Raw genomic sequence first — 27046 nt, 5'->3', positions numbered from 1 at the left:
CCGGTGCCCTAGGGCTCCCCGCCCCGGCGCCAGCCCCGGGAGTGCCACGGGAGGCGCGGGGTTTGCCGCGCGTCCCAACTTGGTTCGGGCGACCCTGTTTTCTCCTCCCAGCGGGCGGCCCCAGGCCGGGGGCCCCGGGCCGGGGGTCGACGCGCCCGCCGCGCTCCAACTTTGCAGGGACCCGCGTCCCTCTCGAGCGGCGCGCTCGGCTGCGAGCTGCGCGCCCGCGGTAATGGCGGACCCCTTGGCACCGCTCGCTGTCCCCGGCGGGCAGCCCGCGGCTGGGGGACGCCGCTCCCCGCGGATCGCTGCACCTGCCCGGCCTCAACTTTAAGCTTTCCTGCGCGCCCGGCCCTCGGGAGGTATGGCACCTGCGCGCCCGCGGTAATGGCGGACTCCGCATCGCTGGCCTCCTCCGGCGGGGGCCCGGAGGCTGGGAGGGCTCCGCTCTCGGGAAACGTCCCTCCTGCCTGGCTTCCAACTTTGCGAGGATCCTCGTCTCGCGCCCGCGGTCATGGCGGGGCCGCCCACACCTCTTACTTCTCCAGCCCGGGCGGGATTGGGGTGTAAGAGCGCCGGCTCCCAGAACCTAGGAAAGTTGTGCCTCTCGCTGGAAAAGAGGCTCTGGGGCTCCCGGCGCTCGCGTCCCCCGGACGGACGAGGGGCGCGCTCCGCGGTTGGGATTTGGGACCGGGCAGTGCACTGCGAGCAACGGCTTTGCTTCCAGGTGATCAAGGGTCAGGGCAGGGTCCCCGTGAGATCCAGCTTCCAGGACCACCCGAAGGTCCCTTGGGTCCGAGGGTCCCGACAGGGCTCTCTGGATTGCGCCCTAGAAACCCTGAGATCCTCGCCTCCATCCCGGGGTGGGGGGCGGCACTGCGGCCGGAGCGCCCCGGGCTCTCTGCGGGCTGGAGACCGTGCTGCCTGCGGTGGGCACCCGGAGGGAAGAGGTGCGCGCTGACAAGGCGTAGAGCGAGGACAGGGAGCTTCCGAGGGACACCCCTGGGCTCCAATCCTAGATTTACCTTTTACCGGGTGTATGGCCTCAGTTCTCTTGTCTGTAAAATGGGAAAAACAATTCCTTTCTCGTGGGGCTGTGGTGAGGACGTTAAAAAATTTTGAATGTGAATAAAGTGCTCAGTGTTTCTGATAGTTTATTATTATAACGCCCCTGGGCCAGATCCGGGAGACTCAGGGTCAGGTGTTTCCTGCCAGTAGGACCTACAGATCCGCCCCTCAAGGCCCCCAGGCTGGGGTCGGAGGCACTTACCTCTAGTGGAACCCGAGTAGTCCAGGAGAAGATGCATAGGGTTCTTCCTGGCAGATGAGATCCCATTCTAATTCCATAGTTTAGTTCAAACCGTGCACACAGACCCCAGAAGAATCTACAAGTGGCCAGTGATGGAGCACCCCCAAGGGGGTCCCTGAGCATAGATGTGGTGCTGGTGAACCTGCCCAGGGCACATGGTCTGGCCTCCGGTGGCCCACGACCTTGACAGAGAGGAAAAAGGAACTAACCCCTCAAGCCAGCCCCCCTGAGGAAGGAGAAAAACCTTCTCCCTCTCTTCTACCCCTTTCTCTAATTGGGGTTGGGGCAAATGCTGCCGGTTCAGACTCAGGGAAGCACTGATTTTCCCCATTGTTATTTTGAACTTGAAGCCGGCAAGGGGCCTTTGTGCCGCAGCTGGCAGGGGTGGTGTCAATTCTTCTCTGCCCCCAGGCACCTCAGCAGACAGATCTGAGAAGCCTTGGCAAGAATCCTAAGGGAGACATTCTACGCCACCACTTTCACTACCACCACCCCAGTCCTTACGAAGAATCCAATTTCCAGAACCCCTGAAAGAGTGCACGGCTTTGTGCCATCGCCAAGGGGAGGTCACATAATAAGGTATCCCTGGAATACCCCAGAATACTCCCCCGAACTCCCCCAGGTTACCAGTGCAGTGATCTGAATCCCATTTTGCAGATGCAAAAGCTGAGGCAGATTAAACCCAGCAACCTGCCCACAGTCGCCTAGGTGGTTAAGTACCCCAGCTGGAGAATTTAGTCTCAGGTTTTAGCTCTTTAATTTGCGGGAGGGGGGCACCCACGTCTGGACACCTAAGTGGTCTAACAAGTCCATGCTCCTGCCTTTGCACCCACAGCCTCATTTCCTGATACATCTGCTCAGCAAGAGACTACCCCAGTGGTCAGGGGCACGACTGTGTCTCCAGAAATTGTAATTTCCCCAAAGTCCCTGACCATGTAGAGAAAGAGCTATCAGCATAGTAGAGAGATCTGGTGAAGATCTTTGCTTGAGACCAAGCCACTTAACCTCTCTGAGATTCAGTTTCATTATCTGCAAAATGAGAGCGTAACTCCCACAAGGTTGTGTTGTAGATTTTCTTCATAATGTATGTGAAAGGTGTTCTGGAAACAATAGGTTTATGCCAAGAGTGGTGATTCCAGAGGAAGTCTTCTGTCGCACTCTTTGGGGCCAGTAGTGTGGCTGTGGTTTCCAGACCGGTCTGCCCTATGCTTTTCCTGTCCCTTCTTTATTTTCCCCAGATGGCCAACGCAAGCCGTCTAGGAGGCTGTCATCCACAGAGAAGGACCTTGCAGGAAAGGGTGAGAGTCTAGGAGTGGTGAAGCGGGGTGCTTTTCTTCCTGAGGGCCTCTACCTCTGAGGCCCAAGACGCTGTCCAAGGTACCAACTGGACAACTGTCCCCAAACTTTCCTACTGGTGGGGTGCCAGTTTCCTAGGACATGGGAAGACTTGGGGGGTCAGTTCACCAGGGTATTGTGAGAATGCACAGATCTGGCTGTGGTGCCTTCTTGGCTGTATGTTTTGGGGTGTCTTATGACAAGACTCAGTATATTGCCCGTCATTCTGGTTCTGTGGGTCTGCGCGTGCCTTGGTAAACTTTAGAACGTGGTTGAGAGCCATTGGCAACAGTCTGTGCCCATTAGAACCGGGGCTTTTCCTAATTAGAAACTGGAATGCGCAGAAGTTGAATTTGGCATTTTAGGACCAGTTTTCACCTGGCCCGTTTGAACAAGGGGGCACACTTCCCATTACAGGTCATTGTGGGTTGTGTGTTTAACAACACAGTGGCCACAATGACTGTAGACATGACCGTTTTTATCCTCCTCATACATGATAGCATTTAGACCTCACTAATCCAGCAGCTTCTGAACAGCAGCCCAGTAGACTGTCGCCATCAGAACCCAAAAGCACAGATGCCAGATTCTGACACCCAGGTCTAACGAGTCAGCGTTTCCGAGGGAGACCTGAAGTTTCTGTGTTTTTAACATGACTTCTGCAGCAGATTCTAATCCCCTCAGCTCTTGTCCACCACCTCATCTTCCAGAGGGGGAAACGAAACTCAGAAAAGGTATGTGACTTGCCAGAGGTCACACAGCACTGTATTGACAAACCTCTGTGTCTTGACTCTTTGCCAGTGCTCAATCTGATAGCATCATGTTTAGTCCAGGATAGAGAAGCCCCATAGTTTCCGAACTTAAAGGAATTTCATTACGTCTCTCTCTCTCTCTCCCTCTCTCTCTGTAGCGCGCTCTCTCTCTCTCTCTCTCTCTCTCTCTCCCAGTTGTTGTCAGATTGTTCAGGAGAGACTGATCAGGATTCCTTCCAGTCTGACCTTGTGGTGCATCAGCCCTATGACCCTGTGTCATGTTGGGCATTAGCTCCATTGGTGAACCCATCTGTCCTTGCAGAGAGGATTTCATTTAAAAGTGATCTATTGGGTAAAACTTTAGGAGCCGAGTAATCACAGGTGCTGATAAACCCTGTCTAACTACCATTGATTTCACCAAAACCATTGGTTTGAGCTCTTCGACAGCCGCGTCAGCCCCCGACCCAACCTTTCCAAGTCCTGCAGGTTTATATCACTCACAGGCCTATGAACAGCACCCAGCGATGCTGGAAGATTGAGTCTACTTGAATCTGTTAAATAAAAATGATCGATCAGCAGAAAAGGTCCCTAAGTCCCCCATAAAAGTGTAGCTAACAGGGTGCAGCAGACACGGGTCTTGGCATAGGCGTGTTTCGTGACGATCGGCTGAAGATGAGTAGCAGTTATCTGTGGCTCTGCGGCAGACGTCAGCACATTTGTCAAATGTGTAATGATGAGTGCTAAATGGCAGGCTCGGTGCCGGACCCCAAGGGCAGATGCTCAGATTAAGGTGGGGTGAGCCCTTCTCCGACGAAGCCTGTGGTCTGGTCGGGCAGTGGGCTCCAAACAAGCCTTGTGGCACGTGTGACGGTTCTGCGGGAGAGGCTGCAGTGAAATGTTGCAGCAGTCATCCCGGATGGACGACTGGGGGTATCCACGTAGGACTGCTCAGAGGAGGCAGCATCGGCCTTACTGATTCGTAGCATCCTGTCAGTGACAGGGTCTCCGGTGCCAAACTGGGTCAAGTGCAGCCAGGTTGAAAGGCAGAGACCACACGGAACATCGAGAAGGGATGTCATCTGGGGAGGCACCTGACACCAGGTCCTAGCACTTGTGGATTCTGTGACTTGGGGTGAGTGAGTTAACCTCTCTGAACCTCAGGTATGTCATCCATAAAATGGGGGTTATGGCTACCGCATGGAGCTGTTAGGAAGATTCAGTGAGATAGTATATGTGGAAGTCTGGAACGGGAAACAGCTTCAGGCCCGTGTTAGTGATCAGAACAAAGCAAAGACATGAAACCAAGAGAGACCCCTTTAGTTAGCCCTCTGTTGTGGACCATGCCTGTTCTCGCTCAGCGCCGATTTTCTCATCTGTGAAATGATGTTTAGCATTCAAGGGCAATGCCATTCGGAAACCTGCAGGAATGTTCTGGCTGACTGGTACGGGCTTTGCATTTTGGTCTGGTCTGGTTTAGTTTTCTTTTCTTTGTACCTTTAGGTCAGAAACCCCACCATTAAATATTGTTTATGTCACTTGCGTGGCCCTTGAAGACATTTTCCATTTACAACCCCTCAAAGACCTTTTCCACTTTAACGTTCTGGGGCTCGCCAGAGACCAACATTTGCCCAATTCTCGTCTGTCAGTGGCATTCGTGATTTCTGCTGACAGTTCCTGAAGGAAGCCTGGTCTGTTAGCACTGGAAACACAGGGGCCCTTGGCAGGGGTGAAGTTCTCATTTCCAGCCCAGGCAACGTTTTCTCTTTCCTCACCTCTGATTTGTGATGTTCTGCCCCCGACCATCATAAGATCACCTCTTGTCAGTTGGGGTTCCCAGAAAACACAGGTCTTCTTTGTTTGTTTGTTTGTTTGTTTGTTTGTTTGTTTGTTTTTTGGCCACTCAAGCTGCTTTAGGCATCTTGACTAAAGGCACCTAAAAGAAATTCCACAGATTATCAAGGGTATCCCAAAAAGTGTCTCGGCTTCTGCTGGGAAACTTGGCCCACCGGTGTTAAATAATACTCTGGAATGCCCTCCTTATTCAAAACTTGACAGCTACATCATTACTATGGGGATTTAAATGGTGGGCCTTTCTGGAACCTGTTTCCAGGTTGAAATGAAGAAGGGCACATGGCAACTTCAGATGCTGTGGATGACCAGTCAGTGCTTCTGAGTTAAAGGATTTCTTGTCATGAACAAGAGTCTGGGCAGCCGTTTCTTCATCTAGCAAACGAGCCCCAAGCTCCCAGCTCTGTGACAGAACCCCGCAGGAGAGGCTGGGGCGTAAAGAAACAGAAGAAGTTCTCCCTACCCTCAAGGGGCTCAGGTGTCCAAGAAAGCGACCAACTTGCCCATAACTAGAATGCAATGGGGCACATGATGTGGGCAGTCCATCGCCTTGGGTCATTAAAACAGCCGTGTGGATTTCATTGTACTGTATTTCATCCCAGGAATTGTAAGCCTAAAAATGTAACCTAGGGGGATAAATCAAAATACCACCTGATAATAACTGACATATTTTGGGCATGTTTCTTTTTTTTTTTTTCCTTTGGATTTTGAGGCAGTCTCTTAGCTGTGACTGTTCAATATCCAATAAGGAAAATGAAAACAATTACGTTCATGTAACCAGAATGCAGGTAATGAAAATAGTCAATAACATCTATGTGCTAGTTCATTAAGATAAGTCTTAGCTGGAAAAACCTTCATCTGTCATTTCTTTCCGAGTATCACTGTAGTCGCTGAAATAAAATCCTTTTATTTCTCGCCAGGCAGGGCATAAAATAATGAGCCAGGATGGGTGTTTGGGGTTGATATTTTTATTGGTTTTGATTATTTTTTTTAACAAGCATGCAAAACTCCTACGTGTAGGTAAATATTTCCTTAACTGCTGTCTTCAATGCACAGGATTTCTTGGGGGTACCTCCTTCAAGGCTTGCCTTCCGAAATTACACATTTCTTTCCGACTCTCCTGCCTAATGATGGCTTCTTGGGCTTTTGTGGGGGGGATTTGCATTTCAGAAATAACAAGAAGTCATTGAAAGGCACATTTTGTGTTCAAGATGGGTGATTACACGGGATGAAATCATGTGGAGATTCTGTCTTGAGGAGGGGCTCTTTTTAAAAAACAGTATGGTATAATTAGACTTGGAGGTTTTTTTTTTTTTTTTTGTCTGGTTCCAAACGGGTGTCTAAGTCAAGCATTGTGCTTTGTGCACTTGATCTTGAGACTCTGATGACGAGAACCAGCCCCCATGAAGCCAACAGTCTGCCTGCTCAGGAACCACTTGACAGCCTGTTTCCATGTTGCGATTGGCTTCTGTCCCCTGAGCGGTAGGGATTAGATTTAATACTTCAGTTGCCATTGTTTAAAATGGGACCTTAACTGAATATTTGGGGACCTTTTGCAAGTACAGATAATTTTCTTAGGTGTTATAACAGCACTGTGCACCTTGTGAGACACTGTCTTTAAGATATGTGTGCTTAAGAGTTAGGGGCTGAAGCTTCATGACATTTGCAACTTATTTTCAGATGGGTCGGGAAATATAGATGCAGACCGAAGATAATAGGGTAGGTAGATAGATGAAGTCAGCGAGAGCTGATAGATGGATGGGTAGGTGGGTAGATGGACAGATGGACAGACAGGTACAAGCAGGGCAAATATAGCAAATGGTGAGTCGTCCAATCTGGTTAGAGGTTCATAATTGCTATTGTACTTTTCAATTCTCTGTGTTTAAATATTTCATAATGAGAAGTGGGGTGGCAAGAATAGCTTTAGGCTTTCCTCTGTGTTGAATTTTCCCAAGTTTCTTACAAGAATAACATTCGGCTTCTCGTCTCTGCCCCCCCACACACACACACGCGTACGCACACATGCACACACATATACACAAGCTCACAAGCACCGCTTTTCCTGGAAGAAATAATCCTGCAGTTTAGCAGAATGTCACTGTTTTTCATGGCAGCCTTTCTTTACATTTTCCCCCCAGCATTTTAATTAGGGCTATGAGTCACTGTGCTTTATGAAGGCTGGTGACAATGTCATTTACGGCTGTTTAGCATCCCAATCGAGCCCTCTTCTGAGGCGCTCATTACATCAGGGGCATTGAGCAGTGAGCAGACACTTCTCTCTGTCAGCAGCAAAACAGGTTCTGGGCCTCTTGAGGAATTCAGAAACAAGGTGGAGGTTAGTCTCTGGAATATCTTCCCAAGTTGCCTTTTCCACTGCGAGGCTTGATACCCCGGGTGTGGTTTGAGTGCGTTTCAGCTCCAAAAGGTGATCCAAAATTGAGGATTTGACATCCTTCTTGGAGACAGCAGGCTCTTCTCCCAGGCACAGGGGTCTGACTTGCCCTGACATTGGCTTCTAAATGTATGAGACCCCTCTGGATATGAGGTGATGGCAGGAGGCAGGATTCTGGAGCCCATCCAAGCCAGATTCGAATCCAGCCACTGCCACTTTCTCATCCTGTAACCTTGGGCAGGTTATTGAATCTCTCTCTAAACCTCGTTTTCCTCTTCTGTAAGCATGGGGATGATTCCACCTCACTGGGTTATTGGGACCGTTAAATGCTCAGTGCCTATTGGGTGTTCCGTGCATTTATTCGTAAGGACGAGGATCACCATTAAGGTAATCCAGTGTAGACATGCTACACCCTTGACCATTGCGGTTGCTTCTAGTACTCCTCATCCCTAGACCCTGGTCAAGGTTTCTCAGCCAGGGTCCAACCAGGAAACAGAAGACACCTGTAGCTGTGATACTTTGATTCCAAGATAATGTAATGAAAGTATTATTTAAGAATGCAATTTAAGATGCCAGCAAGGGAGAGTGAAGCATTCAAGGACCAGCAACTGGGCCAGTGATGACCACCCCAGGCCCAATGGAGCAGGGGGAGGGAGCACGTTACCGAAACCTTCGGGCCATGGAATGGGGTGTGGGGAGCTCTCAGAAGAAGCTGTGCTCAGAGAGAAATATAGACCTCTCCAGACCACAGCACTGAGATGGCATGGATCCCCCTCTCCCTCCTCCCCATCTCCCTTTTCTCCCATTGGCCAAACCCAATCAGAAGCCAGAGGACAAGGATCCTGTTGATATCCATAGAGGTCAGCCTCCTCCCGGGGCCCAGATAAGTTAGGAGAAGGATGGAGAATAGATCTGGGGCCAAAGGATAGAGAACGACCGTCCCTGCATAGACAGGGAAAAGAGGAAGACCTTGTTGATTATCAGGAAGAAAGCCAACCCCAACTCGGCATCTTCGGGCAGAAACATGCTTCCCTCATCTGGGATGAGCTGGAGTGTCTCCAGTTTTCTGTAGGATCCCCATGAAATTCTCAAAATGGATCCGGCATTTACTTTCATTGCAAGCACCAAAATACATCCCAAGCTACTTTGAGGAAATGGGGAGTGGGCATTATAAAGTCCAATCCATTTCAAGGCATCATGACTTAAGCAGCAAATTGTAGGGTAGCATCTTGGGTAAATAAAGCATGCGGTCTTCTGAGGAGGTAAGGCTTATTGGAGAGGCTGCAGAAATAGGCTTGGTGTTCAGTCAACAAGCAACCAGTTGGATGTCTACTCCATGATGCTCTGAGCACATAGCTGGAGCGTTGGCCAGGTATGACGTACCTGCCAGGTACTCATGTTGTGAAGCAGGAGTTCTTAGATGCCTTCGAAGCAAGGCATTCTAGTGGTGGCGTCCCAGGGACCCTGAAATTTTGTTGTTGACCTTTGAAGAGCTGTAGATCAAACATGAAGGAACTTCTTGGCCAAAGCCCCGTGATGATGTAGAAAGAATCACAGAGTAGGAGCCGGGGCACCAGTGGGGGTCCAGCAATGATGTCAGCACAGGCCAGCATTCTTCACACACATGCCAAGGGCCGGGTGCTGTGCTAAGCGCTGGGCTCGCTGAAACATAACTTTTCCAAGTGGTAAATTATGGTAAAATTCACATAACATAAACGTATCATTTTAAACCATATGATTTAGTGGTATTTGCATACATCCTCAGTGGTTTACAACCATCAATTCTGTCCCGCTCCAAAACGTTTCCCTACCCCAGTGGGAAACCTCATCCCCACTAAAACTTGGAAACAAGCGTTCCGACAAAAACCTGTACATGAACGCTCAGAGCAACACCATTCATGATAGTCAGTAGGTGGAAACAACCCAAATGTCCATCAACAGGTAAACCAAAGGTGGTGTGTCCATACAATGAATAATATCCAGCCATAAAAAGGAATGGATTACTGACGTATGCCACAACGTGGATGAACCTTGACAACGTGGTGCTGAATAAAACAAACCAGGCACAAAAGACCACACGTTGTAGGATTCCGTTTGTACGAAACACCCGGAACAGGCAAATTCATAGAGACAGAGAGTAGATTGTTGCCAGGCGCTCGAGGGGGACGGGCGGGGAAAGGCAGAGGAGAGAGTGCTTCACTTGTACTCATTTTTTAAAATCTTTTATTTTGAAGTAGTTTTAGACTTCCAGAGATGTTGCAAAAATAGTGCACCAAGTTTCTTTATATCCCTTATCCAGCACCCCCTGATGTGAACGTCATTCAGAGCTTTGGTACAATTGTTAACTAAGCTACCAACCTCACTTGAATCTCACTTTTCCCACAAATGACCGTTTTCTGTTCCCAGATCTTATCCAGGATCCCACACATTTTTAGTGCTAATTTCTCCTTAGTTTCTTCTCCTCTGCGACAGTTTGTCACACGGGCTGCCTCTTAGGAGTTTGAAACTTCTGAAAACTACTGGTCAGTTACTGTGGAGGATGTCCCTCAATTTGACTGTGTTCAATGCTTGTCTCACGATTGGAACACGGTGGTATCTCTTTTTTAAATTTACTCATTAAATACTTGTTTTGATCAATAATAGACAAATGTAGCTGGCATCTTTGTACCACGGTTCCGTGGATATTATTCCTTAAGATGAGGCTGTAATAAGGGCGCCTGGGTGGCTCAGTCGGTTGAGTGTCTGACTTTGGCTCAGGTCTAATCTCACCATTCGTGAGTTCGAGCCCCGCGTGGGGCCCTATGCTGACAGCTCAGAGCCTGGAGCCTGCTTTGGATTCTGTGTCTCCCTCTCTCTCTGACCCTCCCCCACTTGTACTCTGTGTGTGTCCCTCTCAAAAATAAATCAACATTTAAAGTTTTTTTTTAAAAAGATGAGGCTATAATAAGTATTTAAGGTAAAAAGTGAGTCAACTGTGAGGAAGACAGATGATTGCATAGGTGAGGTGCAGGTGGTCGGGGAAGCACGACATCGTTTTGTGTAATTTTCACAAGAGCCTCGCAAAGTAAATACTAGTATTTGCCATTTTACAGATGAGGAAACAGAGGCACAGAGACGCTAGATGTCTTGCCCAAGGCCACCCAGTCAGTAAATGGCAGAGTCAGGATTTGAACCCAGGGCCTACAGTCTTAACTATGACAATCCCCCGTAAGACTTCCTTCCTGCCTCTGTGATGTCAGCTTAGATGGTGCTCGTGGTGGTTTTACTTTCCAGGGGGGACGTTCGCAGAGCCCTGTTCAGTAAGGCTGAATCAGGCGGGCATGTGTCGCTCAGGGCCGAGGGAGGAGTGTCTTCTAGGGGCTTTCCAGATGCACTGGTACAACATGGGATGAAGACCCAGCCAGTGCAGGGAACCCCAAGGTAGAGTCACCTAAGGAAAATGAATGAGATCTTGGACTGTGTGTTCCCTCTAAGTGAAGGGAAGCTGGTCTCTGTGCAGCTCTTGTCGGAACGAGTAGGCAGACTGCTTTGACGTCAAAAGCGAAAGCTCCATTTAGAGAGAAAGGTGTCACTCCAGGAAGGGTTTTGTAAACCCCTGCACCAAGTTGAGTGAAGCAGCAGCTAGGGAGTTAAAGGTGACTGCTGTGTGAAATGCTCCCCCGTTCTCGTAGCTGTAACCCAGGGAACATGAGGGCTGGATGAGCATCGTCCACGGGGCACAAGCAGGGACAGATGCAGAGGGCTGTCAGGAAGGTGGGCATCCCATTGAACACCCAGATCAACCAGGGGCACCTATGGCATGACCCAAGTCACTAAGCACATCTGTCCTTTCATTGGGCAGCTTCTAAAGGTGACCTTCCTTGTTTCTCTTAAAAACTCCCTATGTAACAGGGGTCCCACGGTCAAATAGATACCTCCAAGGTCCTGGCAAGGAACAAATGAGTGAGGGCGGCTGCATGGGGCTGAGGGGAACTGGAGAGCCCATGCCCCATCTACAGGGGGCGCTGCTATGGGGCGCCTGGGGGGGCTCAGTTGGCCAAGCATCCAACTCTTGATTTCTGCTCAGGTCATAATCTCACAGTTCGTGAGTTCAAGCCTCATGCTGGGCTCACCCTGATAGCACGGAGCCTGCTAGGGATTCTCTCTTTCCCTCTTTCTCTCTCTCTCTGCCCCTCCTCTGCTAATGCACATGTGCATGTGCTCTCTCTCTCTCGCTCTCTCTCTCTCAAAAAATAAATAAAAATAAACATTTAAAGTGGGTGCCGCTACCCACCCCAGCTGTTTGCCGACATTCAGAAATGCAGATTGAGGACTAGCACACCGTCCAGCATTCCAAAAAAACCCAGAAATTTGCATTTCATGTGAAACTTCCAGGTTTTTTAATGTAGTGGTAACCAATTTGAAAAAAAAAAATGTTTTTAGCTCTGTTGACCAAACAGAACTCATGTGTATGCCTATGGGCTGTTGTCTGTAGCATCTGACCCAAGACTTTTTGAAGCAAGTGATACCCTGGGTCTAAAGCACTTTTGTGCAGAACGGTTTATAGTTTAGGTGGAAATGAAATTTCACTGGCAATTGCCATTTTTGCAGGTCACAAAATAGGTGGATATCTGCAATTTTACTCGGTTCGACCTAATATTATTCTACCCCCTTGACTCAAGTATTCTGCTTGAAGCCTGAAGTGACTGCAAAAGGGTAACACAGGCATTTAGAGTCAAAGTGGACCAGGGTTTCTCAAGACATAAGGGCACACCAATCGCCCGGGGTCATCTTAAAATGCAGAGTTGGATTCCTAGGTCTGGGTTGGGGGCTGAGGTTCTGCAATTCCTAACCAGCTCTCAGGTGGTGATTGCTGTTCCGTGGACCACAGCTTCTATATAGTAGGCACTGGACTGTGTCCATCACTGGTGACTTTACAGACTTTGTTGAGAACCCCCTCCTCTTTGCCTCTCCTTTTTCTGAATCCAAGTGTTCTTACCCGAGGATGTGAGGTCTCCTTTATTTGTTCTTTGATTTGTAATGGGCCGTGTTGTCACCTCCCTGTAGCTGCGTGACAGCAACAAGTGAAATGACCCCGGCCCTGCCTTCCTGTGTGGCAGCCACCAGCCAGAATAGTGCTCTGGATGTGGCACGGGGTTCTCCAGGTCCCTACGGTCCCCATCGCTCCCTCTCACCTCCCGCCTGGGCCGCCTCCTTCAATAGTGTGGACTCAGGGATTGAGACTCTGATTCACTGAGCACCTACTGTCTGCTGGTCACCTTGCTGTGCCCCAGGGATCCAGCAGTAAACCAGAAAACCAGGGTTCCCATCTTCAAGGAGCATACGATTTCATAATTCATTTAGGATGATAGGTTTGGGGAACAACATAGTTACTCAGTAAAAGCTGAGTAAAGGAAGGAGTTGTGGCTGGGGTCTCTGACACTACGATCTTTCTTTTTTTATTTTATTTTTTATTTTAAAAACTGTGTTATTGTTTGTGGCTCCCTTCATCAATACTAGACAAGTATAATCAGCTTTTTATCTTAACAATGAATTTGATCTTTTAAACATTTTCTTTGACAAGCAATTAGTATGGGGTCTATGGAACCCTACAGAGCTCTAGGGTATCTAGGACACCCGAGAATCCTGAAATTGCATGTGCAGCTTTTGTGATGATTTTCCCCCTGCCTTCACCTGTCATGGTTTCTTCCCACCCCCTGTTATCAACCTTGGATAGGCAGATAATAATTGGAGGTGGTTCATCAGGAAGGGTGGGGAGGGATAAGATACTTGACTGCTTGGATTTATTTTGAATAATCAAGAAACAGTAAAAACAGACATCAAGGGCATCTACCGAGGAGGCTGTGCCTCACATCCTGAGATGAGCATTAGTGTCAAATATAGGACCCTGAATACATTTCCTGATTTCATGAGGGGAGTAAGGAAAATAAGCATAGAACTTGAGGTTGAGAAGAAATCATGCAAGAGACCTGAATCCTAGTTCTGACTCTGTCTCTAAGAACCTTTGGCAAATCCTTCCCTATCTGTAAGCCTCAGACATCTCATCTGTAAAAGGTAGGGTTAATCCAGTGACTTCTATTCTTATTGCTTACTGGGTCATGGAGTGCTTAGACAATCATATTAGGGATTGTCTCCCCATGTAAACACACATATGCACGTGGTCACAAAAGTTGTGCACACAATTCCAGGATTGTCAGGGATCCCTGAGCCCTGCTGGGGGTCCATATTATGAACAATTGGAATAGAAACCCCCTACAGTCCTTTCAGCGACCAATTACTAAAATTATAGGTGGTTATCAGGCCAGCTGAAATAAAAATACACAGTAGTACTTGGAAAGTGACAACAAAAAAAGTCTTTGAACTGTCATTATTTGTAGGTGATATAATTATCTGCTTAGAAAATCTGAGACTAAAATTTACTGGAGATAATAAAATAGTTTATCAAGTAAAAAAATAAATAAAAAGCAACGAGTTTGAGCTCAGACAAACTTGGTTTGAATCCCCATCATTGGCAGTGGCTGCATCAACTTCTATAATATAATTAATCTCTTTGAGCCTCAGTTACGGCATCTATAAAATGGGAATAATAAGATCATGTCCTTCATACAGTTGTTGCAAGAATGAAATTAGGTAATTCAACAAAGTGTTTATATATACAAATGTTCAAAATATTGGGTTGAATTTGATCATTTGCAAAACTGCTAATTTAGGAGAGTTAAACCTAATTAATAAAAATTAAATTAAAGAAATTGCTGTGGATAGCTGATCATTTATTTAGTAAATATTTATTTTGTGCTTACCAAGTGCTAACATATTTTAAGAGAGTGAATTATATCTTTCAAATCAAAGCAGACCTAGGCTGCCTTTACAAATGTACATCAAACCCATACCTGCCTTGGTGAGCTATTTTTCCTCCTGTCTTTCACCCTTGTCCCCACATCCATGCTAATATAGGGCAACCAAAATGCATTTAGTTAATCTGAGAGTCTTGATCTTTTACTCAAGTTTAACCCATTTACATTTATTGTTTTTACTGATATATCTGACATATGTGGTGTTATTCTTAACGTCGTAGTTTGCATTTTCTATTTAACATATTCTCCCTTTGCTGAAATTCATTTGTAACTGATTCAGACATACGTGGATACTGTGATCTATTTGCAGGGAACTTTCAAGTTAAGGGAGCAGATATTATCACTTCTTCCTTAAGATAACCACTCTTACTTCTTTTTCCTTCCGTGGGCACCTTTTGCTTGACCCAGTTTCCCTGCACCAGGGACACCTGGGCATGAGAGGAGAAACTTGGTTGAGTCTCAAGTTGATACTGAGCAGCAATTTGAAGAGTACCATTCTTGATGTTGTCCTTGAAATAAAGACGTAGCATCGCTACTACAGTTGACATTCACAGTTTACAGAGTGCTCTTTACAGCATCTGTCTTATTTAATCTTCACAAAAACCTTGGACATGGTTGTTATTACCTTTTCAATTTCACAAAAGGAAATTGAGATTCAAAGTGTTTAATGATTTGCCCAATATCAAATGGCTGGGGAATGAGCCAAATCAAGTGTACGTTTCCTGTAAATATACAGTGTTGATGTGTTCCAAAATTATGGAAATAATGATATCAGGAAATGTTGACTTTTGCAATATCCTAGACCAGAGTTAAATTATTTATTACTATACAAGCAGGACAGTTCATCCAAATAAGATTCATTCATTCTTATCCTTTCTTTTACCCTATTTTTTCCCTGCCCTCTGATGCTCTCAGCCAAGAAATAGCATCACATTCCATCTTCTTGTGGAAGCCAGAAGCTGGGAAATCACCATTGACACCTCTCTCTCCTTTGTGCCCTCTACCCACTCAGTCACCACATCTTGTTGACCCAAACTCCTAAGTATCTTAAACCTACCCTAAGGAGCACCTGGGTGGCTCAGTCAATTGAGCATCTGACTTCAGCTCAGGTCATGATCTCGCGGTTTGTGAGTTCGAGCCCCATGTCGGGCTCTGTGCTGACAGCTCAGAGCCTGGAGCCTGCTTCAGATTCTGTGTCTCCCTCTCTCTCTGCCCCTCCCTCACTCATGCTCTGTCTCTCTCTTTCCAAAATAAATAAACATTAAAAAGATTTTTTTTTAATTATAAAAGGGGTGCCTGGGTAGCTCAGTCGGTTAAGCATCCAGCTTTGGCTCAGGTCATGATCTCATGGTTCATGGGTTCAAGCTCCACGCTGGGCTCTGTGCTGACAGATCAGAGCCTGGAGCCTGCTTCAGATTCTGTGTCCCTCTCTCTCTGCCCCTCCCCCACTCACACCCTGTCTCTCTCTCTCTCTCAAAAAGAAACATTAAAAACAAAGTTTAGGGGCGCCTGGGTGGCTCAGTCGGTTAAGCATCCGACTTCGGCTCAGGTCATGATCTCGCGGTCCGTGAGTTCGAGCCCCGCGTCGGGCTCTGTGCTGACAGCTCAGAGCCTGGAGCCTGTTTCAGATTCTGTGTCTCCCTCTCTCTGACCCTCCCCCGTTCATGCTCTGTCTCTCTCTGTCTCAAAAATAAAAAAAAATTTTTAAAAAAGTAAAAAAAAAAATTTAAAAAAACCAAAGTTTAAAAAAATTAAAAAAAAACCTGCCCGCTTTCCCCCTTCCTCCCTTCACTATGCTAACCACTGCCATTACTCATCTCTGGCCTGCCACAGCCTCCTAACTGGGCTCCCCGTAGCCAGCCTTGCCTTTCTGACCCATTTTCCATGCAGCAACCAGAGTGATATTTATCAACTCTAAACCTGACCGTAGAACTTCTGTCCTCAAAACTCTCCAGTGCTCATCATTGCTGTAAGAATAAAGGCCAGAATCTTAGCTTAGCTCTCAAGAGACCTATGTGATCCAGCTTCTGAAGACCTCTCCAGATTTATAAGACATTGGCTTTCTTCTGCCACAGTGGAGAGGGCACAGTGGACTACCTCAAATGTCTGCTCTCTCCCTCTGCCTTCTCAGCGCCCTCTCTCCTCCCCTCCTCCCTCTTACCATCCACCCCTTCAGTCTGGCTAACTCTGACTCTTCCACCAGGAAGCCTTCCCTGACCACCACCACCCAGACTGTTTGGTTTCCTGTCCGTGTTCCTACTAACAGCCTGTATTTCCACTTTGTTCTGCCTGCTGCACTTGTCACTAATATCTCTTTTCCACCCCACTCTCCCCCACCCCCAGGTTGTAAGCTCTGAGGGCAGGGAGCTATCTTATCCATCCCTGCTTTTCCACCGCCATCCTCCTTGCTGACCCAGGTGGGAGCTGTGTACACTTTCATAATGAATGAATGGATGGTGTGAATGAAAAAAAAAGGAAGGAAGAGAGGAAGGGAAGGAGAGAAAAGGGGAGGAAGAAAGAGAGAAAGAGGGTAAGGTTAATTGGGGGTATGAAATATGCACTAAGTCTTTGTAATGGTTCTTAAGCAATGTTTCAGAGCCCACTGGTAGTGCTTCATTTTTACAGTAATGAGGCCATCCTCTTGGCTGTGATTATGTTCACATATCTGGCCTGAAATTGCTCATTTTCCTTGAGGTGCAGTCGAAAGCGACTCTAAAAATAGTCACGGAGCAGTGCCACACGTTTTACATAGATTATCCCATTGGATGTACTCCCACTTCATTTCTACCTGAAAGGTAGAAACCATCATTGTTCCCATCTTACAGATGACAAAGCTGAGGCTAATAGGTAGTAGAAGTGGGTCACAAACTCTCGTCTTCTGGCTCTAACGCTCGCCACTCTGACTGCTACATGACACAACCAGCAATGGAGCATGTCTGGCGAGGGTCGCGGGCAGTGGAGGTGCATCTTTGCGGATTTTTGTGCCACTGAGGGGTGATGGAAGGAAGCTAATTACCTTAGCCCCAAACCCTGGGGTTTTCTGTCTGTATGATGGATTTAGTGCTCTACAGCTGACTGAACTCACTCATAAAAATGAGCTTTGCAAAATGAAGATGAAATGTAGGCTCCATAATTCCCCAGATCTATTCCAACATGGGGACGACAGCCCTGTAGCTCTCTACTGATGATGGACTGGACCCACGACACCCCCATCCCACCCCAGTGGTGGTGACTCATCGCCAAGATCCGGGGCCTGAGTTTCTGGCTGCCTGTCTTGAGTTCCACATTCCAACACACCAAACCCTGCTCCTTTGGTGATTGCGAGGACTCGGTGACAGGCACCCACTCCACTGAAAACCAAGACCAGCCTGTGTGTCCACGGCTTTTAGTTGTCCTTCGACACAAAGTACTTTAAGCAACGTATGTCTGTCCATTCACACCACAGAGGACCAAGAGCATAATGGCTGCCAGCGGGATAATTATTAGTAAAAGCAGTGGGAAGAAGATTCGTCTGATGGGCACTGACTGTAGGTACGGCATGTTGTAAGAGCTCAGAAAATATTAACTAGTATTCCTTCTTCACAGACACCCTGAAGAAATGCTGTTCTCATCCCCACGTTATAGAGGCAAAAACTGTGATTCAGAGAGGTTAAGCAAACTGCTCACCATCACAAAGCCAAGTGGAGAAGTCAGAGTCCAGATTTAAGACAGTCTGGCTTCAAAGCCCATGCTCTTTGGTTTATATATGATAGAAAAACAGAGTAAAAGATGAATAAGTAAGCATCACCAAAGAACATATTAAAAAAAGAATATATAATAAAAAGTAAGCTTTTCTCCCACCCCACCCCTAGCCTCCCAGCCCCCTTTCCCAGAAGCAAGCATATTTACCAATATCTTGGGTGTTTTTCCAGAGATATTCAACACATCATCAAACTTCTATGGAATTATGGATGAATACATAGGATGGATATGTAAATATATTTATATGTCAGTGCTCTCCACCTTTTAAAATTTAATAGTGTATCTTGAAGCTGCTTCCCCATTGGTCCCTTTTTTTTTTTTTTTTTTTTTAGAGAGAGAGAGAGCGAGAGCACCAGCCAGGGAGGAGCAGAGGGAGAGGGAGGGAGAGAATTTCAAGCAGACTAGGGCTCAGCATGACCTGAGAGTATGACCTGAGCCTAAATCAAGCGTCAGATGCCCAACCGACTAAGCCACCTCCCCATCCCCATTGGTCCTTTTAGATCTATCCCCCACCCTTATTTAATGCCTACACAGGATTCCACTGCATGGATGTGCCATTGTTTACTTAATCTGTTGATACTCTGAACAACCCTGCAAGGAAGGTGTGTGTGTGTGTGTGTGTGTGTGTGTGTGTGTTAAGGATGTTCCCTCTAGTGTATCTGCAGGAGAAAGTCCTAAAAATTGAATTGCCAGGCCAAAGATCTGTGTATTTTAAGTTTCAGGCTAAATCTTGCCAAACTGCCATTCAAAGAGTTGGTACAGTGCAGCAGAGTGAGAGAGTGAGGGCTTCCCGAAGCCTCACGACGAGGCACGCTATCAAACTTGAAACCCCCGTGAATCCTCATTCTGCTAACTCTGAACTACGCTTGTAAGATGTGGGCATCCGATCTGAGATCAGGGCCATCACCACCAGCAAGCTGTAGTCATGAAACTGGGGGAGTTACATGTCTCTGGGACCCCCAAGACACAGAACGCCAGCTCACCTCCTTGATTTGCAGAGGTTGGCGGGTTTGTAGCAATGACTTGCCAGCGTGGGAGAAAGCGTGTCAGCTTGATTCCCGGGTGGTGTTCTCTCGGGGGAAAGACTGCAAATTAGCAGTTCGGGAGATACAAGGAAGTTGGTTGTTTTGTTGTGTTTTGCTGTTGTTTTTTTAAAGAGCACGGTTGAGTTACGGTTTGGGTCTTTGGTTTTGTTTTGCTTTTAAGAGATGGAGACTTGGAATTTGTTCTTAAATGAGATTGAAGGGAGATGGCAAATGGTGCCGTAACTCCATCCGTGATTTTGTGAGTGTGCAAGCAGAAAACACCCAGGAGTTCACAGGCTGGGTGCTGTTTCTTCGATACTGCTCACTTAAGAGGTAATATGTATGTAATTAAAAACATCATTTAAATGATGTTCAAAGAGAAAAATAAGGTAGTCAGTGCAAAGGATGTCTCCCTCCTACTTCTGACTGCTAGTATTCCTTGTGAATTGCAACCAATTGCTACCCATTCTTTCCAGAATATTCTCTGCATTTACATGTGAAGAATTCACACATGTGCATCTTTCTTTTTGTACCTTGGAGCTCATTTTGTACCTGTGAATAGAGATCTGGCTCATTCTTTTTTTTTATTATTTATTTTGAGAGAGAGAGAGAGTGCAAGTGCATGCATACGTGAGTGGGTGGGGTGGGGGGGGCAGAGAGATAGAGCGGGGGAGAGAGAATCCCAAGCAGGCTCTGCAGCTGTCAGCACAGAGCCTGATGCGGGACTTGAGCTTACAAACCATGAGATTATGATCTGAGCCGAAATCAAGAGTCAGACGTGTAACTGACTGAGCCACCCAGGCGCCCCTGTTCTTTCTCTCCTACTAGCCTTTGAAACCCAATGTGTGTTTTGCTCCTGCAGCAGACCTCAATGGAACCAGCCACAGTTAAGGAGTTCAATGGCCGCATGTGGCTAGTGGCTAGCCTCCTGGAGGGCACGGCCCTAGACACCCCCCCGCCGACCTGTTGTTGATCCACGTTGAATGAGCCTCTTGCTTCTCCAGGCCTCTGTTTGCTCATTTTTGAACGGAGGTTGGGTTGGATCACCTCAACGGCTGTCCTTCACCCTAACGTCCTCTGACTTTCGGTGCTACAAATGGAAAGTCATGGACAAGCCAGGACAGTCAGGTCTTCTATGGCAGCTTGATCTCCACATCTAGAAGATGGGGACCATCAAAGGTGACCCTGATCAGAGTGAGGATGAAAAATATGGCAGCTGATGAGGGTGTGCTTTCGGGAGGAGGATACATGAGGCGTGTTGGTGTTAGGGGTGGTGTTAGGACTAGGACCGACCCTGGTAAGTGCTCAGAATCCACCTGCTAGATGCAAGGTTGCTGCCTGGGTTCACTTCACCTTGTCCATGGGTAAAGGTGGGGATAGCAGTTTCTCCTTGCGGTCCCTGCCAGGATCAAATAAGGCACCCGTGCCGAGGGCTCAGCGCCGTGCTTAGCACACAGGAGACTCTCCCTTACTAGAGACTGCTGCCCTCCCCACCCTTCTGGTTGCAAAAATGCAGCCCAGAACGGGGAGCGGCTTGCCCAAGGTCGCACAATGAGATGGTACTGGCAGACGCTGGCCTATTTTGGCTCCCTCCTTCTCCCTGGCAATTGTCCCGAAAGTCAGCCGCTAATTTCCTCGCAGCCAGGTAAATGAAATAAATACCCCCGACACCACTGAACTACTCGAATGAGGCCCGGGTCCAAGTATTGTTTCCACGGTATGCACGAGGGCGTGCACGCATGTGATTTGTTTAAAGTCCCTGCTCCAAAGGGTGGAGGCTGGGTCGGCAGGATACGCGGCCCGGCACCCGGCTCCTTGTGTTCAGAGCCCTGTACCGCGACCAGCGCCAGATTCCGCCGTGTGATTTCCAGCAAAGGACCCCGTCTAGATGGCACATGAACGACCTCTGGCAAAACTGCGATGGTGTAGAAAATTAAAATTAAAAGCCAGGAAGCCCGAATCGTTGCATATTATGTAACAAAAACAGGAAGCCATTTCTTCTGAGTGTTTGCTGTGTGACATTGCTTGAGGACCCCGATTTCGCTATTTTATTTAATCCCCCTGGTTACCCAGGGAAGTGTAATTGCTTACCAACCCCACTTTACAGATAAGGAAATAGAAGTTCCGAGAAAGTAAAGAACTCCTCCGGAAACACACAGAGCCAAAAAGGCCCTTAAGAATCTCCCCTGTGGGGGCACCTGGGTGGCTCAGTTGGTTAAGCTCTGGACTTCGACTTAGGTCGTGATCTCATAGTTTGTGGGTTCGAGCCCCATGTCGGGCTGTGTGCTGACAGCTCAGAGCCTGGGGCCTGCTTCAGATTCTGTCTGTCTGTCTCTCTCTCTCTCTCTGTTTCTCTCTCTCTCCCTCTCTCTCTCTCTCTCTCTCAAAAATAAATAAATATTTAAAAAAATTTTTTTAATCTCCCCTGTGGCAGAAGGGTAGCCAACCACCCCAGCTGACCCAGGAGCCTCCTGGACACTGGATATTCACAAGCTGGGACAAATTGGTGTCCCTGTGGCAACTTAATGTATTCATCTGTTAAATGGGGATATTTGAACCTGACCCTGGTCAGAGTTAGGATAAAAATATGGCAGTAGGTGAGGATGTGCTTTGGGGAGGAAAAGGAGGGAGACAAAAGTGTTGCGGGATTGTTATTAGGATCCAGATAGATCCTGGTGAGTGGTTAGAGTCTGGTCACCGAGACACAGGGCTTGTTCTCTCTCTCTCTCTCTTTCTGTCTCAGCAGACAGTGAATATCCCTGCTCCTCCCAAGCCCAGCCTCTTTCCGGTTGTTTCCAAAGATCAAGTTGCCTTCCTAAGGCCGAAGTCTGAGAAACAGCACCCCAATTTCCCAAGCGCCAACCAGCAGCCCTCCCTGATTTGGAAACCAACCGAGAAAGAGGAAAAACTGAGCGTGGCTGGGAAGGCGTGTGGATCGCTTTATTCTTTTCCTTTTCTCTTAAGCCAAGCCCAGGTTCTGTCCTTTCCAAGGTCTGGCCCAAGCCAGAAGTGGTCAAAAAAAAAAAAAAAGCCCTCGGAAACCTCGCCTCCCTAGAAGCTTACTGTGCGAGTCCCTTCTTTAATTAATGAACAGAGTCCACTGCCTAACTTGGACGCTCAAGAGAGATCTAGAGGTCCCGGCTGTCTCTGCTTCCACCTAAACAACGAACGTCCTGGGTTCAGTACCCAGAAGAAATGAGTGAAGGAAGCCAAGGGGTGGGGGGGAGGGCCGGTCCTCCACGGTGAGGAGAGACACAGGGGCTCTGGGTGGTTTTCTCTGCAGAATGCTGGAAGACACTCAGCTGGTCGACACACGGGCCACACACGCTCACACACACAGCAGAGGAATGACACAGCATGAGGGCGATGCATGAATACACAGAGAGAAACACACACACACAGCGACGCCAGATGGAGAGCGCAGCCCGGGCTGGGCCCGGGGATTCATTCTCCCCTCACCCACGCACAGGGACTGGTGGAGTTACGTACTGCGAGCTGCAAAGGGGGAGGTTGACTTGCTCCCCGCCCCACCTCGAGGGGATCCAGGAAGTGGCACCTCCTTCTTGGGGGTGTCTGCCCCCGCCTCCTGCTCACAGAGGCAGTGGGAGCCGGTCAGCTGCCTCAGCCCCCGGATGACCCCGGGAATTCGCCAAAAGGGAAACGAGGGAGTGAGTGTCACTTTGTTGGTAGTGGCAGATGGGGGCTCCCTCCCCGCGCTGAGTGTGGGGACGATGCCCGCAGGGAAGGGTGTCGGGATAGAGCTGGAACCAGGACTTGAACCGGGGGACAGAGAACGATGGAGGGGTCCTCTGCTGCCTCCCTCCTGCCCCCACTCCACCCACAACCCACAGACGACCTGCTCCAACCCAGACACGTAGGACTCACTAATAGCCGCCTGCTGTGTGTGCATTCCACAGGTGCAACCCACCCCCCCACCCCGGGCCATAGCATCTTCAGCGAGGTCCCCTGTTGCGCCCTGGTACCCCCAACCATACCCCGTGTCTCCAAGCCTGGGGGAGCCAGGGAGAGTGAAGAAAATAACCAGAATATGAAATTTAAAAAATCAGAGTGTAAGTTTAAAAGCTCGGGCTCAAGAGTGGGGCACACCTGAATTGAAACCTCTCTTTGCCATCATTTCTGCATGACCTTGGACAAGTGAACTACCCTTCCCAGGCTTCTCATCTACTGAAGGGTAATTGTGAGGATCAAAGGAGAAAAAATATATACGTTAGGAGCGTACATACTCAATAAGTGTCTGCTATGTTTAATCTTTTGGGATTTTTCTTCAGTCAACAAATACTCATTGAGCACGTGCTGTGCGCCTATGCTAACCCTTAGGGGGACACGGTCGCTCTTCCAAATGTTTCCGCATTAGGATTTCGGGTTGTCTGTGGAATGCAGATGCCCTCCAGCGTTTTGCGTGAACCCATGTCTTCCGTAGTTATCACACCAAATTTGGTTTATACTGGTTTGTAATGCGGCCACGTCTGTCCTTTTGAGCCTGGAACAAGTCGCTCATTACAAAAATGGTCAGAGAGGCCAATTGACATCATTGGTGGCCCTCCCCCTTCCAGTGGGTTTGTTGTGGGGACTTTGGGGGTAGCTGGGACAGAGGGCCCAAAGGTCCGTGCTGGCTGAGCTCCTGACCCGTGAGTGGAAAATGTTTGTAAAACACAGAGAGCCAAAGACCACGTGACAGGTTGACTTCACGAGGTGGGAAAGAGATAAGAGATAAGATCGTGATTCTTGCCATCTGATTTCCACAGTTATCAGTGGTTTTTCAAGGAGACCCTCGGTCTTAGAGGGCTTTGCTCATGGGAGATGAAAGCAGGCAATTTGCAGCTCACTGGGGAGGTCCCCCCACTCCCCTCTCGGAGGAAGGATTTCATTTCTAGGTTGGCTTCCAAGCTCCAGCGTCTCGTGGTTGGACTTCTCAGTTGGCTGCATTTTCCATCTCGGTTTTGAAGGTGGTGTTGGGCACTCCACATCAATCTCTCTTTTGTGATTCTCTCCACCCCCTCCCTTGTTCCTTCTCTCCAGCACGGGTCTGACGGGCTGGCGGCGCCGGGAGAATAGTGCGCCCAAGCTTGCGTCACCTCTAGACACATCTAGACACATCCACCAGACACATCTCCTCCCCAGTCTGCCTGACCTGTTGCTTGGGGACACGTCCCACGGCTGGTCCTGACGTCCGCCTGATCAACCATCGCTTCCTAGAGAACGAGGAGGAAGGCAGACGCAGGAGATCATGCCACCGATGGCCGGACAGCAATGAGCGGGTGATGCCGTGTTGACGTCAGAGACGGAGAAGACAAAGCCCCAGAGCAGCTCATTCCTGAGACGCCTCAGCACCAGCCCCCTCTTCCTCCGAGCACGCCCTGAAGCCTGGCTCCTCCTGGTGAAACCATCTTGGCTTGACGCATTTTGAGGTCTTAGTAGACACCATGGAGAATCAGGTGTTCAGCGTTCAGCAGATCCAACCCAACGTCATCTCCGTCCGCCTCTTCAAGCGCAAGGTGGGGGGCCTGGGGTTCCTGGTGAAAGAGCGGGTGAGCAAGCCGCCCGTGATCATCTCCGACCTGATTCGGGGGGGTGCCGCGGAGCAGAGCGGCCTCATCCAGGCCGGTGACATCATCCTTGCAGTCAACGGCCAGCCCCTGGTGGACCTGAGCTATGACAGCGCCCTGGAGGTGCTCAGGGGCATCGCCTCTGAGACCCACGTGGTCCTCATTCTGAGGGGCCCCGAGGGCTTCACCACTCACCTGGAGACCACCTTCACCGGGGACGGGACCCCCAAGACCATCCGCGTGACACGGCCTCTGGCTGCCCCCACCACCGCTGTCGATCTGTCTCACCAGTCATCGGCCAGCAGAGAGCACTCACCGGCAGTGGACAGGGCCACGGGTCCTGGCAATGGGCCGCAGCACGCCCAAGACGGTGGGCAGGAAGCCGGCTCTCTCCCCCATACCAAGAGCCGGGCTCCCGGGCCCCCGGGCCAGGACTCTGCCAAGAAGAGCATCCAGGGCAGCCAGAACAGTGATTTGCTCAAAGAGATAGAACCTGTACTGAGCCTTCTCACCAGCGGGAGCAAAGGGATCAATGGCGGGGGACCTTCCAAGGCAGAGACGAAGGATGCAGAAGTCCAGGTGGACAGGTAAGCCCTGTGTGTGTGCATGGATGTGTCGTACGCAAACGTGTGTCGCAACTCAGTCTCACAGCCCAGAAGCCGACCCGAGCCGTCCCAGACACCTGCAGAGGCACATGCCCTCAACCGCTCTTGCCTCTTTCTCTCAAAACTGCAACCGTAGGAACAGAATGGGCGTAACCTCCAGCCTGTATCTCTTGCCACGAGACCCAGCTGACAGTCGCGGTGGCTGATGTCACGTCTTCCAGCAACCCCTCACTCAGCACGGGTATTTTTGCGATCTGCGATTCACGGGGCAGAAGACTCAGGCTCAGAGAGGAGGGGCCCTTCCCGAGTCACCCCGTGAGTGAGAGCCGCGTGTCCGCGGCAGCCTCCGCATAGGGTGAATGCCAAGGTCCTGGGAAGACAGAGGGGATGGGCTGAGGCCTGCGCAGGCCTCAGCCTAAACCAGCTGTCGCCTTGGGCAGCCGCTGGAGAGCAAGGGAGGTTCTAAGGGAAAGGAATGGAATCGAAGTAGAGGCCCTGCCCCCCCCCCCCCCAAAACGGCGCTCTTGCTCGGAGTCTGCAGGAACCGAGGCGAGAGCAGGAAGACCCGGGTCCCGGCCCTTCTGTGTTTGCCAGATTGGCATTTTCTGACTCTGTGGAGGAAGAGAACAGGTGACACAGTGGGCGATTCTAGCTCCTTCTCTGGGGAGGAGTGGGCAGCTGGGCCAAGGGGTCAGAGAATAGTGGGTCCAGGGATAGAGGAGAGAGGCAAGCTTCTCTGTGAGCCCATTCTGGTCTCAGGTTAGCACAGCCCCCACTTCTTATCCAGCCCCCATGTGGGGCCACCCAGAAACCCAGGACAAGGTTTCCCACCCACCCACCCACCCCATCCCCAAGGACCCCTGAGTGTCCAGAGAGCACTTAGAGGTCCCCAGGGTGTCCCTCAGGAACCTGGATTAAAGCAACTCTCTCCAGGCCCCTGCACTGATTTCATTTAACACATGTTTGTTGAAGACAAACCCGGCACCAGGGGTGGAGGGAACACACCGACGCTCTGACCGTGTGAGTGAATGAAATAGACAAGCCCCGTGAGCTTGGGGACCTTACAGTGTCACAGGGAAAAGGCAAAGAATCAGTGAGATAAAAATGTTAACATAAGTAGGCCGTCAGATATGTGCTAAGGGGATACACGGAATCAGACGGGGGTCAGGACGTATTGCGGAAGGTGGATTTTAGGGAAGAGAGGCTGGGCAGGTCTCAAGGAAGCAGACGTTGGAAGACCCGGAGGGAGGGAAGAAGGGCACGTCGAAGCTTTATGGAGGAGGGGCATGCCGGGCAGAGGAATGGCAGGTGCCAAGGTCCTGAGGTGGGAGGGTGCCTGATGTGGTGGAAGGCCTGCGTGGGACCCAGTCTCCCTTCCTGACGGGTCAGCCCCCCAACCACACTTTGAGGGGGGCCCTCGGTCTATGGCATCGCACCTCAGGCCACCGTTGCATCCTGGAGCTTTTCCAACTTCTCCCACCTGAGCAAAAGCCCAGCTGATTCCAGCAATACCCCGAGCGGGAAGATGGGGTCTCTGCCAGAAGCCCCAGGGGTTCCCTGCTGCCCTTTGAGCTCCTGTCCTCCAACCTGCTTCTTCCCTCTTCTGTGAGCTCCTGGCGGG

The 27046-nt window shown here is 49.4% G+C and overlaps 1 protein-coding gene across 1 annotated transcript in view; it reads left to right on the top strand.

Moving 5' to 3' along the window:
- NOS1 (nitric oxide synthase 1) overlaps positions 1-27046 on the top strand; it is a 114093-nt gene that overhangs the window by 3275 nt on the left and 83772 nt on the right. Inside the window, exon 2 of the mRNA XM_042910389.1 lies at positions 24294-25407. Coding sequence (XP_042766323.1) covers positions 24698-25407 — 710 coding nt within the window. The 5' untranslated portion in view covers positions 24294-24697. The remainder of the gene's footprint in view (positions 1-24293; positions 25408-27046) is intronic.

Source organism: Panthera leo, chromosome D3, assembly GCF_018350215.1.
Source record: "Panthera leo isolate Ple1 chromosome D3, P.leo_Ple1_pat1.1, whole genome shotgun sequence".
Classification (NCBI taxonomy): Eukaryota; Metazoa; Chordata; class Mammalia; order Carnivora; family Felidae; genus Panthera; species Panthera leo.
The sequence above is the reverse complement of the archived record's forward strand: the minus strand, read 5'-3'. Positions and strand labels throughout refer to the sequence as shown.